The following is a 17025-nucleotide window of genomic DNA, read 5'->3' as shown; positions in this document are numbered from 1 at the left end:
CATATTTTTTTTTCTACCCAATCTATATCCCAATTCCCAATATCTCTCTCTTAAATTAACTCCTACCTAGTGCATAATTCACTGCTTTTTAAATTTTATCATAAACAGTTGTATATATGGCTAAAGCTAACTATATTAACTCAGTAATGCTGCCAACTTTGAGTCAAGATAGTTTGCTGCTTAAATCGTACTTTTACTCTGAGAAATGAGATGGAGATTTAAAATCTTTCAGTTCCCTTCTGACAATAGTGTACTGAAGTATGGTACAAGGTGTATTGTGCTTACGATATGGCAAGTTAATTTGCAGCAATTTGATATTGAACCGCACAGTATTTTTTTGGAAATTTTCTCTCAATCCATCTCCATCGCATCTGAAAAAAAATTTATCATATATTTGATTTATTCAAACGATTCATTTTAATTTTCTAATTACATATTTTATTATTCTAGGTATAAAAGATGCAACTTGCAGTTCATCAAGATGATGCTGATATCTTGTTAAAGGAAAAAAATCAGTTAAATGAATCAATTTTAGATAAATATAGAGTGGCCGGTCAAATTGCCCAGACTGGTTTAAAATACGTTATATCGTTAATTAACGATTCCTATCATTTTGGTAAAACTGAAGCGCCATACACATGTCAGGAATTATGTGTTATGGGAGATTCCATGTTAACTAGATTATTGGCAAAGGTGTATAATACTGAAATTAGAGAAAAAGGTATTTCAAATCCAGTTTCCATAGAATTAAATGAAATCGTTGGAAACTTTGCCCCAGAAATCGATGATGCTTCTAAGTTCACCTTCGGAGCTGGTGATATAGTTACAGTTACATTGGGTGTTCATATTGATGGATATGCCGCAAATGTTTCGCATACAGTAGTTATCTATCCACCTGGAGTTACTATTGACAACGAATTGAAGCCACCAGGACCATTATTAGGATCAAAGGCCGATTCTATCTGTGCTGCCCATATTGCTACTGAAACTGTAGTTGCATTATTAGGCTTGGCATTAACTCCAGAAAAATTACCTACACAATTGGACCCAAATAACACCAAGTTAGTTACTGGTAAGCAAATTAGAGACATAGTAAACTCTATTGCTGAGTCATTCAACTGTACTGTTGTTCCAGGTTCAAAGGTTAGAAGAATCAGAAGATTTTTAGCTGGTCAAGCTGAAGGTGTGGTTGCTGAAAAGGACTTCAAAGGTGTAGTCTGGGGCGAAGCCGACCAAGAAGAATTGTTATTAAATAAATACAACAAAAACGACGACCAACAATTAGTCTTGCACAACAAACAAAGAAGTGAATTCACTAACAACTCGTCTGCTATCCCTACCGATGAGTTTGTGGTTGCTGCAGGTGAGGTCTACAACGTGGATATCAAGATGTGCTCTACCAGCGAATTTAAGGAACTCGGATTGGTCACCTTGGAAGAAATTGACGAATTTACCGGTGTCAACAACAAGACCAATGAATTCAAAACAAAATCCACCATCTACATCAGAGATTACGCTGTGAACTATCAATTAAGATTGAAGAACTCGCGTTCGCTCTTGGGTAAAATCGACAAAGAATTCACCGTATTCCCATTCAAGTTAAGCCACACATCCCCTAGTTACCCTGTCACCAACGCCCAAGATCTCGCCACTCTCAAGAAAGAATTGGTCGCCAACAAATTGGGCTTGTCCGAGCTCGCTAACAGACACTTGATCAACGCAAAACCAATCCAGGTCACCAAGTTCATTCCATTCGAAACCATCTTGAAGACCTCCAACCCTTCCGGTAAGCACGGTATCGACTCCAACAAGCCTGCCTTGCCCGGTATGGAGATCCCATTGCCTAACCTCGGCATCTCATCATTGAAGTTGAAGTCCTTGTTGAAAAACTCCTCCTCCATCGCAAATGCCAGAGAACTGACCACCGTTATATTAAACTCCTTCAACAACTCCAACGAAGTCATCAGATTGACTGGTGGTAACAACTCCGCTCCGTGCTGGGTCCACTCCGACTACCTGTTGAACTCCCACTGCAAGGAATCTGTCGACTATTTGCTCCAATTGTCCAAAGACAAGCGTTTCGGAATCAAGGTTAAAGAGTGCCAGCCTATGAAGCTCGCCGCCGACGTCCCGGAATCGATGCAAATGGACTAATTTCTCTACAATCTCTGCTGATTTTCCCAGTTTCCTTTTTTTTGCATCTTGTATAGCTAGCTTTCACCACTCCCAGTGGGTCCATGCCGTTACCCTTTCTATCACTCCCGGTGGACCGGAATACACACTAACACCGTACGCACGTGAACTCCCGTAACTAGCCCGTTGCTTTTCCGAGGATCCCTCCCTCGTATAGCAAGTATTAGCTAATCATCATGACGAAATGGGTCGTCTGGCTCCGAGGTTTTGTGTCATTGGATCTTTTGTGTCATGCACGCCGGTTTTTTTGGACGTTCAAACTTCTGACCACTCTCAGGAAGTGTTTCTGAAATAAACATACCTGTCAATTATATCTTTTATTTTTGTTACTTATATTTTAAAAATCTAATTAATGTATGTAATTAATCGAAACGTGAAACGTAGATGGTTGTTTGAAGACGTGGAAAGATGAATTGAAGCGGAATGAGAGAGAGAAATCGAATGTTGATTTCGTTTTGATTTAGCCCCTTACAATAGTGGGAGGCGGGGGTGGTAATTTTGAAGAATTTGCAAAAGAGCCAAAGTTTCGGTAGGAGGAGATATTGAAATGGGAGGAGGAATACGTAGATGAGGAACCGGTTAATTGATTGATTGATTGATTGGTTAATTGGGTAGATGGGGGACAAAAGTGATATCAGACGGGCGCTGCGCAGCGGATTTAAATTGCTTAGCGCTCACCACGAATTCAAAACAAACCAAGGAGAATTGATTTTGACGGATGTATGTTATTAGAAGCAAATACTAACTATATATAGACCATGCCTACCTTAAGAGAAGATTCTGTTTATCTTGCCAAATTAGCTGAACAAGCTGAACGTTATGAAGAAATGGTTGAAAACATGAAGACCGTTGCTTCATCTGGCCAAGAATTGTCTGTTGAAGAACGTAACTTGTTGTCAGTTGCTTACAAGAATGTTATCGGTGCACGCCGTGCATCTTGGAGAATCGTGTCGTCGATTGAACAAAAGGAAGAAGCAAAGGGTAACGAAAGTCAAGTTTCTTTGATTCGCGACTACCGTTCCAAGATCGAAGCTGAATTGTCCAAGATCTGTGAAGACATCTTGTCGGTTTTAACCGACCACTTGATTTCATCGGCCCAAACCGGTGAATCCAAGGTTTTCTACTATAAAATGAAGGGTGATTACCACCGTTACTTGGCCGAATTCGCCATTTCTGAAAAACGTAAAGAAGCTGCTGACTTATCGTTAGAGGCTTACAAGTCCGCATCAGATGTTGCTGTGACCGAATTGCCACCAACTCACCCAATTAGATTAGGGTTAGCTTTGAATTTTTCTGTTTTCTACTACGAAATCTTAAACTCCCCAGACAGAGCCTGCCATTTAGCCAAACAAGCATTCGACGATGCCGTTGCTGACTTGGAAACTTTATCTGAGGACTCTTACAAAGATTCTACTTTGATTATGCAATTATTGAGGGATAACTTAACTTTATGGACTGACTTGTCCGAAGCCCCAGCCCAAGCTGAAGAACAACAACCTTCAGAATCAAAAGCCGATGAAGAATAAATGAACCATGTTATAATATAAAGTATTGTTATTATCATTATTATTAGTAGTATTATAATTTATTGTTTGAATTATTTGTTTCTGTTTATTTTAACTTCCATTAGCTCGCAATAATCTAGTTTTTGAAATTTTTTGTTATCAGTTGTTTTGCGACTGTATTATTGTTTTTTATGTCCGTTGGCTTTGAAGGGCTTAACTGATTTCTATTGCAAGTTTATTGAGTTATTATAACAATATATATGTAATACATATATATATATATCTATATACAAATGTTACTGATGCAAAATAAATTGTCTTGTTTACTCTACTTAATAAATTGTAAGTGAATCACAGTCCTCGAGAAAATTTCTACTCAAGAACCTTGGACACTTTTTAGTTGTACTGGTCTACATCCATCTTGCCCTACTATCTGTTCTAATTCTACAATTCTGTTGACATTGCCTTCTCATACAATCAATGTTGTCCGTAAACGCGTTTTTCTGGACCGCTGCCATTTTTCGTCGGGTCTTAAAATCATTGACGAGATTTCGAAAATAAATAATGTCAATAAATAGGTATAAGACTTAGACAATAATAGTTGATTCAATACTAAATTAGAAAAATAATGCCTGAAGCTGTTGGGATTGCAAATTTGCCTAATCAAAGGTATGTTCAATAAGTGATGACAATATACTAATCGATAAATTATTGTATATGTGAGATATAATTAAGGATTACGTGTACTAACATTCTAGGTATAAACTTGTTTTTAAAGAAGGAGCCAACTTCACATTGATGGTTGCAGGTGAAGGCGGGTTAGGTAAAACTACATTTATTAATACGTTGTTTCAATCGGCGTTGAAAAATTATCAGGAACCAACCGAGAGACATTCTAAATTTACCAGTTCTCACCAAACAGTGGACATCGACATAGTCAGAGCGATCTTGGAAGAAAAGAACTTCAAGATTAGATTGAATATCATCGACACTCCAGGATTTGGTAATAATGTAAACAATCATGATTCATGGACTCCGATTATTGACTTTATTGACGATCAACATGAGTCTTACATGAAGCAAGAGCAACAACCACATAGAACTAACAAGAAGGATCTCAGAGTCCATGCCTGTTTATATTTCATCAGGCCAACCGGACATACTTTGAAGCCGCTTGATATCGAAATTATGAAGAGATTGTCCAGTAGAGTTAATTTAATTCCAGTTATTGCTAAGTCAGATACTTTGTCGCCTAAGGAATTAGATGCGTTCAAGAGCAGAATAAGGGATATCATTGAAGCCCAAGATATTAATATTTATACTCCTCCTTTGGAATTGGATGACCCTGCTAGTGCCGAACACTCCAAACAGTTAATTGAAAGTATGCCTTTTGCTGTCATTGGATCTGAAGAAGAATTCGAAACCACTCCTGGTAACTTTGTAAAGGGTAGAAAATATCCTTGGGGTCTTGTTGAAGTGGAAAATGAAAACCACTGTGACTTCAAGAAATTAAGAAGTTTATTATTAAGAACTAATATGTTGGATCTTATCTTATCTACAAATGAAATGCATTTTGAAACCTTCAGATCCTTGAAATTAGGTGATGAAGAGGAGAGTGCAAACGGTAAAGAAATCACTGAAACCGATGAAAATGGTGAAGTGATTAAGAAACCTGCTAATTACAAGAAACCAAGAAGATTATACAATCCTAAATTCAAGCAAGAAGAAGATGCTTTAAAGAAATTTTTCACTGAGCAAGTCAAGGCTGAAGAACAAAGATTCAGACAATGGGAGACAAATATTGTTAACGAAAGAAATAGATTGAACCAAGATCTTGAAGAGATGCAATCTAAATTGAAGACTTTAGAAGATCAAGTTAAAAAATTACAATTAAATAAACGCTAATTTATTTTGTTTTATAGTGAATAAATGTATCCTATTTAAATATCTTTACGATGACTTCTTGTAGCTTTACTCTTCGAGGTTTCAGATCTGACTTCGGTAAGCATCAAGTGCGGGTTTCGGCGGATAAAATAAATTAGTATATTGTATCGCTTTTGAATAATAAGACAATCAATCATAGTTGTTTCATTATATACTAATGAATTCACAGCACCAGTCGCCATCTGATACTAATCAGATACTGCCTGAAGATCATGGGAAATTTTCAAGATCTGAGTCGCCATCATCAAAAAAGTATAAGAGAAATTATAGAGCATGTTTGAATTGCAGGGTTCGAAAAGTTAAATGTGATTTAGGCTCAGTCGACAACCCACGGGATGGAAAATGTGCAAGATGCTTAAGGGAACGTAAGGATTGTGTATTTGTTGAATCAAGGAGAGGAGGAGCCACAAATGTGATGAATGGGAGGAAGAGGAGATCTGAGGGACATAACGAATATCCTACACAATATGAACATTCTAATGATGGTCCATCTATGCCACGGAGAAGCTTACCTTCTGTTACTAGTATTCTAAATGAAGAAAAAAGGGCAGTATCTTCCGACGAGCAAACACCGATACACAATGGGCAACAGAGTAACCATGGTAGCGGAACCGAGCCAAACAATCACTTTTCGACTATGGAAGGTGCATTAGTATTCCTTGCTAAAGCAGCCGGCACAATTGCCAAAGCTGATGAAAGAGATAATATTGATGCTCGAGCAAAACATGAGCAAATTGAAGCGAGAATTAGTAATGACAATTCCGTGGTGAATTCTGACAGCAGTTCAAAAAACGTCAATGAAAATAACTTTGAATTAGCTGCACCAAACAATTCTAGTAATCATAGTATTGATAGCACTAAATATTCATCACCAAGCATTACTTCCTATACCAAACCATTAGATATAGGTAAAACATTATCTATGCCGGCTGAAAGTGGGTATATGGTACGCCCCAAAGGATCTAACAAGCTAGGAAATATTGAATATATTGGTGGTCCAAATGGTATTTTGACTGAAGATGAAGCTGAAACGTTGATCCATTTGTTTTTCACTACGATGCATCCATATTTCCCATACATACCCAAGTTTTTACATTCTCCTACTACGTTATCAGGATACCCTATTTTGCTTTGTGCAATTTTGACAATAGCATCTCGTCATTATACTTTGGACACTCATCCGAATACTAGTGGTGTTGCTCGAAATATTGAAGTACATGATAGATTATGGTTATATGTACAAAGATTAATTTCACAGACTGTTTGGGCGGAGGCAAGTACAAGATCTATTGGAACAGTCTTTGCATTTTTATTATTCACTGAATGGAACCCAAGAGCTATTCATTGGAGGTGGTCCGATTATGCCAATAAAGCAGAAGATATTAATGAAAATAGTTCAAGTGCTTCTAATGAATTTGGAACTAGTCTCTCATCCACTCAAGATGAGCCTAACCTTGCTGGGTTAGGTGCAATGAGGAGAAGTTATAGAATGGCGTGGATGTTGATTGGGTCGGCGGTTAGACTAGCACAGGATATGGGATTCATGGAAATAAGCACAAGGACGTTCCTAGCAACACACATAGCTGAGATTAATAGTGTTATGAATATAAGTAGACGATCTATGTTAGGTCACTCCTTATCAGAAATTGATATTGATGATGATGAGATCACTGAAGAGCAGGAACAGGATGAAGAAGAAAATGAATATAAATTTTTACATATGAATGAAGAGGAACTACAAAAAATTATCAAAGAAAATGTTTTAAAATTCACTTTAAATCAAAGAGCTAAAATTGAATTATTGCAGATTATGTCATTGGGTCATGAATCGCTTTACGGGCATAAGGCACAACTAGGAAGTCTAACTCAAAGGCAGAATTTGTCAATCCTTAGCATTATAAGTCCATTATTGAACAATTGGTCTAAGAAATATAAGCATTTATTAGTTCAATCGAACCAAAAAATACTTAATAACATGTCTAATTTGCAACAGCACCTTACTAATCCAGAATCAAAGGTTGCGAAAGAATTGGCTGATGTTATCGATAAGGAATCCTTCATATTTGAGTTTCATTATGCAAAATTATACATATTTTCTTTGGCCCTAAGCCCATCGCCAAAGAATATGTATGATTCCGATAAGAAAAACAAGCGCAAATCAGGTAAAGTCAACTTAAAATTAGACGAAATTTCGAGATCGGCTAAATACATTGAACAAGCATTCAATTCAGCCAATGAAATGTTATCAGTCGCCCACAGAATCCACAAATTAAAGATGTTAAGGTTCATGCCAGTCAGATGGGTTACAAGGATTGTCCGTGCGGTTGCATTTATAGTCAAATGTTATCTTACTATTACTGCTCATAAAAAGACCGCAGATAGTGATGCAAACATAAGTTCCTTCAATGATTTTGATTCTACTATATTATCATTATCGTTAATTTCTATTGAAGAAATTACTGAAAGTATTCAACGTGCGGCAATTACCTTAAGAGATTGTTCACCAGACGAATTGCATCTATGTACAAGATATTCCAATGTGTTGATGTATCTATGCTCAGAGATGAAAGTTAAATCGAAGGGTAGTAATGATAACGATGAAGATATTCATTCTAAACTTAAAAGGCAGAAGGTTCCAAAAGGTTCTCATGGTGAAGAAAATGATGCGACTAACGGGGTTTCAAATCACCCTTTGAATGCAAATGATGAAAATTATGGAAATATACAAAATGAACCCCTTCCATATTATGATAACTCCGTATACTTCAATAAACCAACTAGAAAACTGGATGAATCACAAAGTGCAAATTTGACACCAAACGAAGATAACAATACCCCATTACAAGGATTGATGGGAGATAGTGAAGTTATGGATTGGTTCATAAATAACAAAAATGTGGGGTTGGATTTTGTTGGCCCTTGGACTGAAATGATTGAACAACAGTTGAATTCAAATGAACAGTTTAATTTTGGTGATACCATCTAATTAGTATCATTTACTTCGACCTACATCATTATTATCACCATATAATTATATTTATCCCTCTATATACAAACCAATCTAATATACAATTTATCTAAGAAATCTAGTTAGTGAATACCTCAATTTGAGCTTTAGACTTGTTCTTAGCAGTAACAATACAATAAGAGGCACCCTCTTGCTTACCACTAGATGAACCTTCAACACCGTTGTAACCAGTCTTTGATGGATCGATTTCACAATCTAAACCGTCACAATCACCATCGGCACATGTGACTCTGATACCGAAGTTTGGCTTCTTGTTGCTGAAATCATCGATGTACTTAGGGTTCCAGCCGATCTTAACATATGTTTTTCCTGAATCATCCATGTTGGCACCAGCAACATATGGAGCCCAGTTACCTTGGGCCTTGTCTTTGGTACCCCAGACACATCCATCATCGGTGGAAACACCTGGTGGGTTAATGTAGTAGTGAGCAGCAGTACCATCCCAGTAATCAGAACCTGGAACAGCAAGAGTTTGAGATCCACTTCCGTCGACGTTTGTTGGGATTAACATAGCTTCGTTACCTGGTAAGACAGTTTGACAGAAAGCAACATTATCAGAAGCCTTGTTATTAACTTCAACAGTGCCTTCACCATCAACACAGTAATCTTTGTCAGAATATGGTTTAGAAACAGTACCATCTTGGTTACATTTTAAGCCACCATTTTGAGATTCTGGGTATGAGTATGAAGTAGCAGACTTGTCCCATTGGGCCATCAACTTACCTGGTGGACAAGCGTATGGACAGTAGTTTCCTGCAGTACATTGTTGATCAGGACTCATTGCCCATCCTCCATTGGATGACTTTGGAGTAACAGAAACTAAACCCTTGTTAGATGGGAAGTCACAAGTGTTACCACCTCTCTTATTTAAAGGAGCACCAGAAATAGTTGGAATTAAAGCGATGCTTAAGTAGACTGCGAAATTGGAAAACAACATTTTTTTAAAATATGTAATGAATGAAGTAAGTAGGAATCAAAATACGAATGAATGTAAAGGCTTGTAAAAGCTAACTTGTTATATTAATGAATGTAATGATTACTTAATGGTTTCAAAAAGATATTTGCATCTATCTGTAGATTTGGTCTGGTTTATATACTTTTTTGAATTGTTCTATTTTTCCTACAAATCGTACAATCTACAATGCCATCGACATTGATTTCCCTATCATAGTGGCAAATTTTAATTCTAGAATTGGTCCAGATAGTTGCAAATCTGAAAACTTTTTCGACATTGACAGATGTTTTTTCTTTTTAGCATTCCTCGGTCACATAATATTACCATATTTGGACATAATTATTTGCATAAACGAAATCTTCCGAATTTTGACGAAAGCCGTTGACAGTCCAGATTCGGCCCCGTTTTCTTTTTGCTTTATTCCATTGTAGCCATTATGCATGTCAATTAATCTGATCTTCTAGAAGCGCATCTGATAAACAGCCTTCCATACGAGGCCTTGATAATTTTGCCCTAGTAAAGTTACCTCTACCAGGTCTCTACGAAGAGGGATCTTAAAAGCCATAACTTCGGACGATAGCTGGATACAAGCTACTAGTACAGAACCGAGCTTCCAAAGTTGGCTTTAGTCTTTTTTTACCGAAAAATACTACATAAAGGTGCAATTATCAACTCAGCCTAGCGAGAAAAGAAATTGATAGTTGTTATTTTCTTTCACATGGTTTCTACGAGTATTTCCCCTAATGGATGGTTTAAATCCAGAGAAAGCAATAAAAAAAAATGAGTATTATGAACCCACTGATTGATTTGAACCCAAGCATAATGGTTGCACCCAAGCGAGAAAAAGAAAAGGTCTAGATCTGCTAAACCAAAAAAAACTCTCGCTAAACAAGTCGTATCAACAAACATTATCTAACACTGTATACAAGTAATTGAGACGTGTCAGTTAGTTCACTTAGAAGCTCTTGTAAGGAGCTCTAGGTCTGGAGAGTGATTTGCCAATACTCTTCACCTTGCGAGGCTCAGTTCTAGAACGTCGAAGGGATTGTTTCTTTTTTTTTCCTCCGAATCATACTGATGATACTATTTCTATGCATGTAGGATATTCAGATAGGAGGCTCATATGGGGTGCCTCCATCCCTGCCTCTGGAATGGATTCATTTGAAGGGATTGGTTCGGTAGCATAGCATCTTCAAAAGGTAAAAAAAGAGGTTCCAGATTGTTCACGTGATCTGCGAGAAATTCGTCGTGATGATCTTCAAGTAGTACAAGGATTGTTAGGTGAACTTGATAGCATCTAGCAGCGCAGGGACAAAGCGAAGAAGAGATCCATGTCGTTAGCAAACCAAGTAGAGACCAACTTGGTGCATCATAACCTTTGGAGCGATGTGAAAAGACACGAAATAGCGAACTACAATGATACTAAGATAACAATACTACGAGGAAAACCACCTGCAAAACTAGAGACAGGTGATGAAGATGGCAGCACCGAATGGGTAGTGCCAAAGCTGATGACTTCAAAAAATGATATGAATATTACGGAAATAGACAATTGGTTTGTCCAAATATCACAACTTTCAGATCCTAAAATACGACCACTGAGAATTACAATTGGATTAGTGAACGATGATGCTACAGTAGTGTATTATTTTATACACGACGGTATTGTGAAGCCTCGTCAAAATTAACGATTTTATGAACTATTAGTATATTATTTATGAACTCTGTGTATATCTATAGATTTGAGGTTCTTATATTTAATGCAAATTTATTAAAGCGCTCAATCATAGTTGATTAAACTTTCTAAAAGATATAGTGAGGTACGTTCTGAAATCAGTGAAATAACTGTATTGTAATGCACAAAAGTCTGACATAAGCTTTGTCTACTGGTAGTTTAGCTCATTTTCTGAATCACTTATATATCCACTGTACCTTCTATTATTGGATTCTGCATCGCCAGTGTATTTCATCTCATTGAAATGGTCGCTACCGGTACTATTTGGTATTGCTAGTCTATTTTTAATAACTGACTTTGAGCTGCCATTGCTACTAGTGCTGAATTGTCGTCTCCTGGGTTGTTTCAAGGAAGGCGAAGACCAAGAACCAAAAGATGTTGAAGATAAGTTCCTATTTAGAGGGTTCAATTGATCAGAGCTTTCTAAATTTTTGAAATACTTATCTTTCGGTGCTTTATGTGTAGTTAATTTATTATCTGCTCCAGCATTTTCTTCGTAATTGTCTTCTCTATCGCTATAATAATAATGAAAAGCAGACCTACTAGACGCTTCTGCCCCGAAAAGCGATTGCTCCAACATGTCCGTATCACTGTAGTAAGATCTTGTTCCAGGGGTTCTTTTAGTTGGTTTACTAAAATTTGCCGCCACGTTATTTTGAAAAAACTGTCCAAGTTTATCAAATTCAATTATGAAATTTAAAAGCTCGCCTTCGTCAATTAAATCAGGTCCAAACTTAAATTTTTCGTATGATTCAATCAAGAGCTTTAAATTAGGTACTTGCTTCTTATCTGTATTTGGATCATTTAAATACTTCTCTGATAAAAAAAGGATGATTTCTCGTAACGAAAGATGCATTGGAAGATCAACTTGAGTTAAAACCCTACCGTCAAGTTTGAACCTGACGCCTAAACTTCGTATTACATCTTCATAACAAGCATTTGGCGGTAGTAATGAGCCCTCTCCAGTCCCACTAATATTTCGCCTTTGAACGTACTCTGGGGGAGACATTCCTGGATGATTAATAATTATCTTTTCATTATACAAAGGACCAGCTTTGACTTTTATTTCACTCACACACTCTTTTAGTTTGGCATCAATCGCCTTGACACATGAAGCCAGCATGTCGCCTTCAAATGGAATATATACTGACTTTGATGGTATATCATTCAATGAAACTCTATTTTGGAAAATTCTCAGGAAATATATGATTAATGCAACTACCAAAAACACCACACAAACAATAATCACAATGAACATCTTGATACCAGAATATGAAGATTCAGAAGTCTGCACAATAACATCAATCGGTGTAACTGCGACAAACGCAAGCGTAAGCAACATTAAAAGTACTAATGAAAACGAGTATATCCATCTAAATACTCTCTTAGGGTAATTAAACGAAATAAACCTTGTATTCTCCGACTCTGGATATGCCTCTATATATGTCGAAGTATGCCTTCTTATCGATCTGGCAGGTGAAATTAAAATATTACTTGAAGCAATAGATTCTACTTCATCTTGACTACTAACATCTCTTCGATGTCGTACACTCGTCATTCTTTCAATTATATTACTATATTCCTTTCCTCTATCTAACTATCTTTGTCATTTGTTAATAGCCGCCTACTTCTTAATTGTAGGTTATGGTAATCATTATATATTTTGATGAGATCACGTGTTATGTCTATCAAAGCCTTACTCTTTAATGAAGATAGATTTATATTACAGAATAGAGATAATATACAAATGTTAAGTATGTAAGGTATTTAGAGCAGTAGGGGTTACTTGTCTTCGTCCAGCTACTTCTTAGGAATGTTTTTGTTCGAGTTTGGTAAATTTGAGGCAGGACCACTAGTCGAAGATGACGGTGAAGAAGCTGAGGAAGGTGGCATAGAAGCTAAGTTTGGCGTAGACTGGCCCGGTATATTTGCATTATTGCCTAATCTTTGTTGTTGTTGATGCTTCTGAATGAGTAAATTCTTTCTTTGCTCATATTCTAATTTTGCCATGTTGTTGGGGTCAAGGGGTGCGTTTGGTACCATCGGTGATCCTGACCTACGTTGCTGCTGTTGCTGATGTTGAAGCTGTTGTTGCTGGGCAGTTTTTGCAGCCTTCAACATTTGTAATTGATTTCTTTCCTGTGGAGTCAACGTAGCTACCTGAGGCTTTTTCTGGTTGGAGGGGGATTGAATTTGGCCGGGCCTATGAGTTGGTGGGCCTTGGCCTATTGTTCCCAGATTTTGTAGTTGTGGTTGCAGTTGTTGCTGGTTTGCTCTATTTTGCTGCTGCTGTTGGATGTTTGCCAAATAAGTCGCCGCCAATTTTGTGACCTGTTCTTTAGTCAAATTTGGGTTTTTAGTTTGAATGGAGTTGATGATTGCTGATACTTGAGCAGGGGCAAAATGTATCCGGGATTTATTTGCTGGTACTCCCGTGGACGAGCCTTGTCCTTGTGATGGTTGTGATACAGGGACTTGTTGGCGTTGACCGGGCCCTAGTTGTTGTTTTTGACCTTGCTGCTGCATCGGCACTTGCTGGGCCTGATTAGGCATTCCAGACAAAGGCATATTGCCTGCGCCTACTGTTGTTTTAGTAGAACTGAGCGGCATGTTTTGAATTAATGCAGGACTGTTTGGTTGACTTGGGTTAATTCCTGTCTTTCCAGGTTGATTTTGCTGTTGCATAAGCCTTCTTTGTTTTTGAATTTGTAATAGCTGTTGTATTTGTTCTGCTGTGTATGCAGTTCCATTAGGTGTGGTTGGTCTCTTAGTCATACCACCTTGTGCCACCTGAGGCGGTTGTTGCAGCGAAAGAACTTGATTACCAAGGGATCCTGCTGGGTTATTTGGGGAAGCACCTGGCACACCAATTTGACCTCGTTGTTGTGGTGGAACATTGGCGGCTGGTCCCGGTCCTGGTCCTTGAGATGCTGGACGGCCCACGCTTCCTTGGTTATTTATGTTCTGTTGTTGCTTTTGTTGTTGCGCAACAGCAGCTATCATTCTAGATCTGGTAGCCTGTTGGTTCAAGTATGCTTCTTGGATTGATTTATCTCTCTCAAACTTTAACTTTGAAAGCTCAGCTGGGGTTGGTACACGGTCCATTGGACGCTTTCCATTATTTGGTCCTGGAGTGCCATTATTGGATGCTTCAGGAGAATTTCCATTAGTGTTGTTAGTACTATTAGCGCTGTAGTCGACAGGTGTTCTTCTATGATTCAATTTAGCTATAGCATCTTCCCTCTTTTTCATGCTTTTTCTCATAGCATCAAATAATGAGGCCCAACGTAATCTTCTATGCCCTCTTTGAATAGATTCGTTACCAACACCTAATGGTGAAATTCTTCTTTTCGTAGTCAGTTGAGCTCTATGTGCATGTTCTAACCACAGTTGAGCCTGGTATGAATAAATACCCTTCATATCAGAGAATTGAAACTTCTCGTTTAATTGAATGTATCTCTCAAAGCATTGCCATGGAGTTCTTCTTTCAATGTTTGATTCATATTTTCTAAGTGTAGCAGCTGATGGCAGTAAGTGTTCAGAAATTAAATCCCAGTTAAAGCAGAATTCTGCAACATAATGAATTAAATATTTGTCATCTTGTGGTAACCAAATCGTAGGAGATCTAAATTCAATATTTTTAATTAATGGAGGCTTTGGAGGCTTCAAATAATTGAAACGACGGTGAGATTGGAATCCAAAAAGACCCTTTTGGTATTCTGGAGGGCCATTGGAAACACTGGATTTCGATTTATGGCTATCTCCCTCTTTAAGGACTATTTTATACCACTCGTCATCTTCTTCAAATGGATGCAAGAGTCTTGAAACTGCTATCATTGGTGAGTCTACAGGTTTTAATGCTGGTGCAGGCATATTGCTGTCTTCATTATCAAAAGCAGTAAATTTTGGCAAATTCTTAATAATGGATTGGTCAATTTTCTTTAAATCATTAAGATTTGCATGCAACTTGAACGGAGCAGAGTCTTTTGAATCGCGCCCCATTTCCTTCAAATCATTCTCCGTGAATGTTGGTAGGCTAGGTGGAACAATCTCATCCTCTGGTTTAGGTCTAGATAAAAGCAACTTCACATCAATGGAAGAAAGTTCTACTTCTTCTTCTGGTTTTTCTGAGGTGCTCATTTCATCTACCAGTTTATCCAGAGACGAATCTTCTACTACCTTAATATCTGCTACTTCTTTTGAATTAATATCTTCTTCTTCTTCTTCAGGCTGTGGCTGCTGATTGTCTAACATTGGTTCAAGAGATACTTTATCATCGCCCACTGCTGTTGTATTCTGCAGCTCGTTATCTACAAGTTCCGAAGGAGCGCCTTCATTATCTGCCTTTATATCATCAACAGCCATAGAATCGGAACCTTCAATCGGATTATTTTCAAGTTGTATTTCTTCCTCTTCCCTTTTCTCGCCTATATGCCATATTCTCTTCCTGCGAATGCACATCACTTTACCATACGTCCAATAATCATTAACAGCCTGTGCCATAGCGACACAACAAGCCTTTTTGTATTTCAAGCCTTCTTTAAAATCAGCTGCCATCCATTTTCCTTCTTCCAAAAGACTATCACCATGGAAAGTTTTCTTTTCGTTGTTGCCCTTAGCATAAATATACGGATCATAATATCTCTTGGGCTGTCTTAATGACCATTTACCCTGCCTCTTTAATTCTTCAATTCTTGAATATAATACTGCAATCTTTCCCTCAAGTAAAGCAAGCTCGTAATTTTCAGTTATTAATGTCTTATGGCTTCCTGGCAACAATTTGATCAACGGTAAAGTCTGGGTGAGATAATATAGTTCCGCCAAAGATGACACATTTGGAAGTTTCGTTGGATAGTGCTCGGGAACTGACAAGATCTCTAATTCACTAATATCCCTATCTAGGAAATCCCTTGTTTCAATATGGATATTTTCTTGTTGCGATTCAACTGCTGGAGCGACGGCTACTGGTTTCGTGATTTCCAATGTCGATTTAGGAATACTGGCCGACCGTGAATCACTCAATTGTGAAGAACTGTGTCTCGAAACTTTAAGCTTTCTTTCGTCTGTAACCGACGTAGCCCTTCTTTTCAATCCTTGTTCACTACTGGTGTCTTCCGTGCGTTCCTTAGTCTCCTCGACTTTATAAATGCTCCTGGAAACAGATTGCAGCATAGCTTCCGCAAAACTTCCGCTCCCCGATACCCCTGGCAACGATGAAACTACAAATGTTTTCTCCTTTGTAATATCATTATCATTCAAGAATTCGCTCACTCTAGACTTATGACTAGATATATCAGTAAGCAAAGGATCAGCTGCGAGATGAAGCAACTCTTCTAGCTTGTTATTCCTTTGCTTCAAAATCCCATCAGCTTCCTCCTTTATCATCATAGAAGGTATAGATATCGATGTACGAAACCAACGTTTATGATACCTAGACGCCAACTATACGGATTTACATTGAAAAAAACAAATGCACGTGATAACAGTAACGAATATCACTCGTCGATTATACGAGATGACATTATCTACAATGATGTCTAATCTTTATATATGATTTACTTGGTAAACTGAAAATGGATAGACTATTGTGGTATGGTTTATATATCAACTTCTTTGAAAAGTAAGGCATTCTAACCAATCTAGGTGGGTCAATGGGTTAAAATTC

At 37.7% G+C, this 17025-nt stretch overlaps 8 protein-coding genes across 8 annotated transcripts; 5 read left to right on the top strand and 3 right to left on the bottom strand.

The window, feature by feature from the left end:
* Nucleotides 1-459: 459 nt before the first annotated feature.
* Nucleotides 460-2154, top strand: ARX1 (putative hydrolase; the record flags this gene model as incomplete). The annotated part of the gene is made up of 1 exon (XM_015614146.1): nucleotides 460-2154. The coding sequence occupies one exon, from the start codon at nucleotides 460-462 to the stop codon at nucleotides 2152-2154; it is 1695 nt and encodes a 564-aa protein (XP_015465033.1).
* Nucleotides 2155-2951: 797 nt separating this feature from the next.
* BMH1 (14-3-3 family protein) lies at nucleotides 2952-3719 on the top strand (the record flags this gene model as incomplete). Its single annotated transcript, XM_015614145.1, has 1 exon — nucleotides 2952-3719. The coding sequence occupies one exon, from the start codon at nucleotides 2952-2954 to the stop codon at nucleotides 3717-3719; it is 768 nt and encodes a 255-aa protein (XP_015465032.1).
* Nucleotides 3720-4326: 607 nt separating this feature from the next.
* CDC12 (septin) lies at nucleotides 4327-5603 on the top strand (the record flags this gene model as incomplete). Its single annotated transcript, XM_015614144.1, has 2 exons — nucleotides 4327-4367; nucleotides 4457-5603. The coding sequence occupies 2 exons, from the start codon at nucleotides 4327-4329 to the stop codon at nucleotides 5601-5603; spliced, it is 1188 nt and encodes a 395-aa protein (XP_015465031.1).
* A 196-nt stretch (nucleotides 5604-5799) lies between these two features.
* On the top strand, nucleotides 5800-8628 carry ARO80 (Aro80p; the record flags this gene model as incomplete). The annotated part of the gene is made up of 1 exon (XM_015614143.1): nucleotides 5800-8628. One exon carries the CDS (start codon nucleotides 5800-5802, stop codon nucleotides 8626-8628), a length of 2829 nt encoding a protein of 942 aa, XP_015465030.1.
* Nucleotides 8629-8728: 100 nt separating this feature from the next.
* AC631_05313 (uncharacterized protein) lies at nucleotides 8729-9607 on the bottom strand (the record flags this gene model as incomplete). Its single annotated transcript, XM_015614142.1, has 1 exon — nucleotides 8729-9607. The coding sequence occupies one exon, from the start codon at nucleotides 9605-9607 to the stop codon at nucleotides 8729-8731; it is 879 nt and encodes a 292-aa protein (XP_015465029.1).
* Nucleotides 9608-10956: 1349 nt separating this feature from the next.
* Nucleotides 10957-11313, top strand: SEN15 (Sen15p; the record flags this gene model as incomplete). The annotated part of the gene is made up of 1 exon (XM_015614141.1): nucleotides 10957-11313. The coding sequence occupies one exon, from the start codon at nucleotides 10957-10959 to the stop codon at nucleotides 11311-11313; it is 357 nt and encodes a 118-aa protein (XP_015465028.1).
* A 195-nt stretch (nucleotides 11314-11508) lies between these two features.
* AC631_05311 (uncharacterized protein) lies at nucleotides 11509-12918 on the bottom strand (the record flags this gene model as incomplete). The annotated part of the gene is made up of 1 exon (XM_015614140.1): nucleotides 11509-12918. One exon carries the CDS (start codon nucleotides 12916-12918, stop codon nucleotides 11509-11511), a length of 1410 nt encoding a protein of 469 aa, XP_015465027.1.
* Nucleotides 12919-13160: 242 nt separating this feature from the next.
* On the bottom strand, nucleotides 13161-16745 carry VID21 (Vid21p; the record flags this gene model as incomplete). The annotated part of the gene is made up of 1 exon (XM_015614139.1): nucleotides 13161-16745. One exon carries the CDS (start codon nucleotides 16743-16745, stop codon nucleotides 13161-13163), a length of 3585 nt encoding a protein of 1194 aa, XP_015465026.1.
* Nucleotides 16746-17025: the final 280 nt, after the last annotated feature.

The sequence above is a fragment of the Debaryomyces fabryi genome (genome assembly GCF_001447935.2).
Source record: "Debaryomyces fabryi strain CBS 789 chromosome Unknown contig00192, whole genome shotgun sequence".
Taxonomy (NCBI): Eukaryota; Fungi; Ascomycota; class Pichiomycetes; order Serinales; family Debaryomycetaceae; genus Debaryomyces; species Debaryomyces fabryi.
Note: the sequence above shows the minus strand (reverse complement) of the source record. Positions and strands in the feature narration are given on the sequence as shown.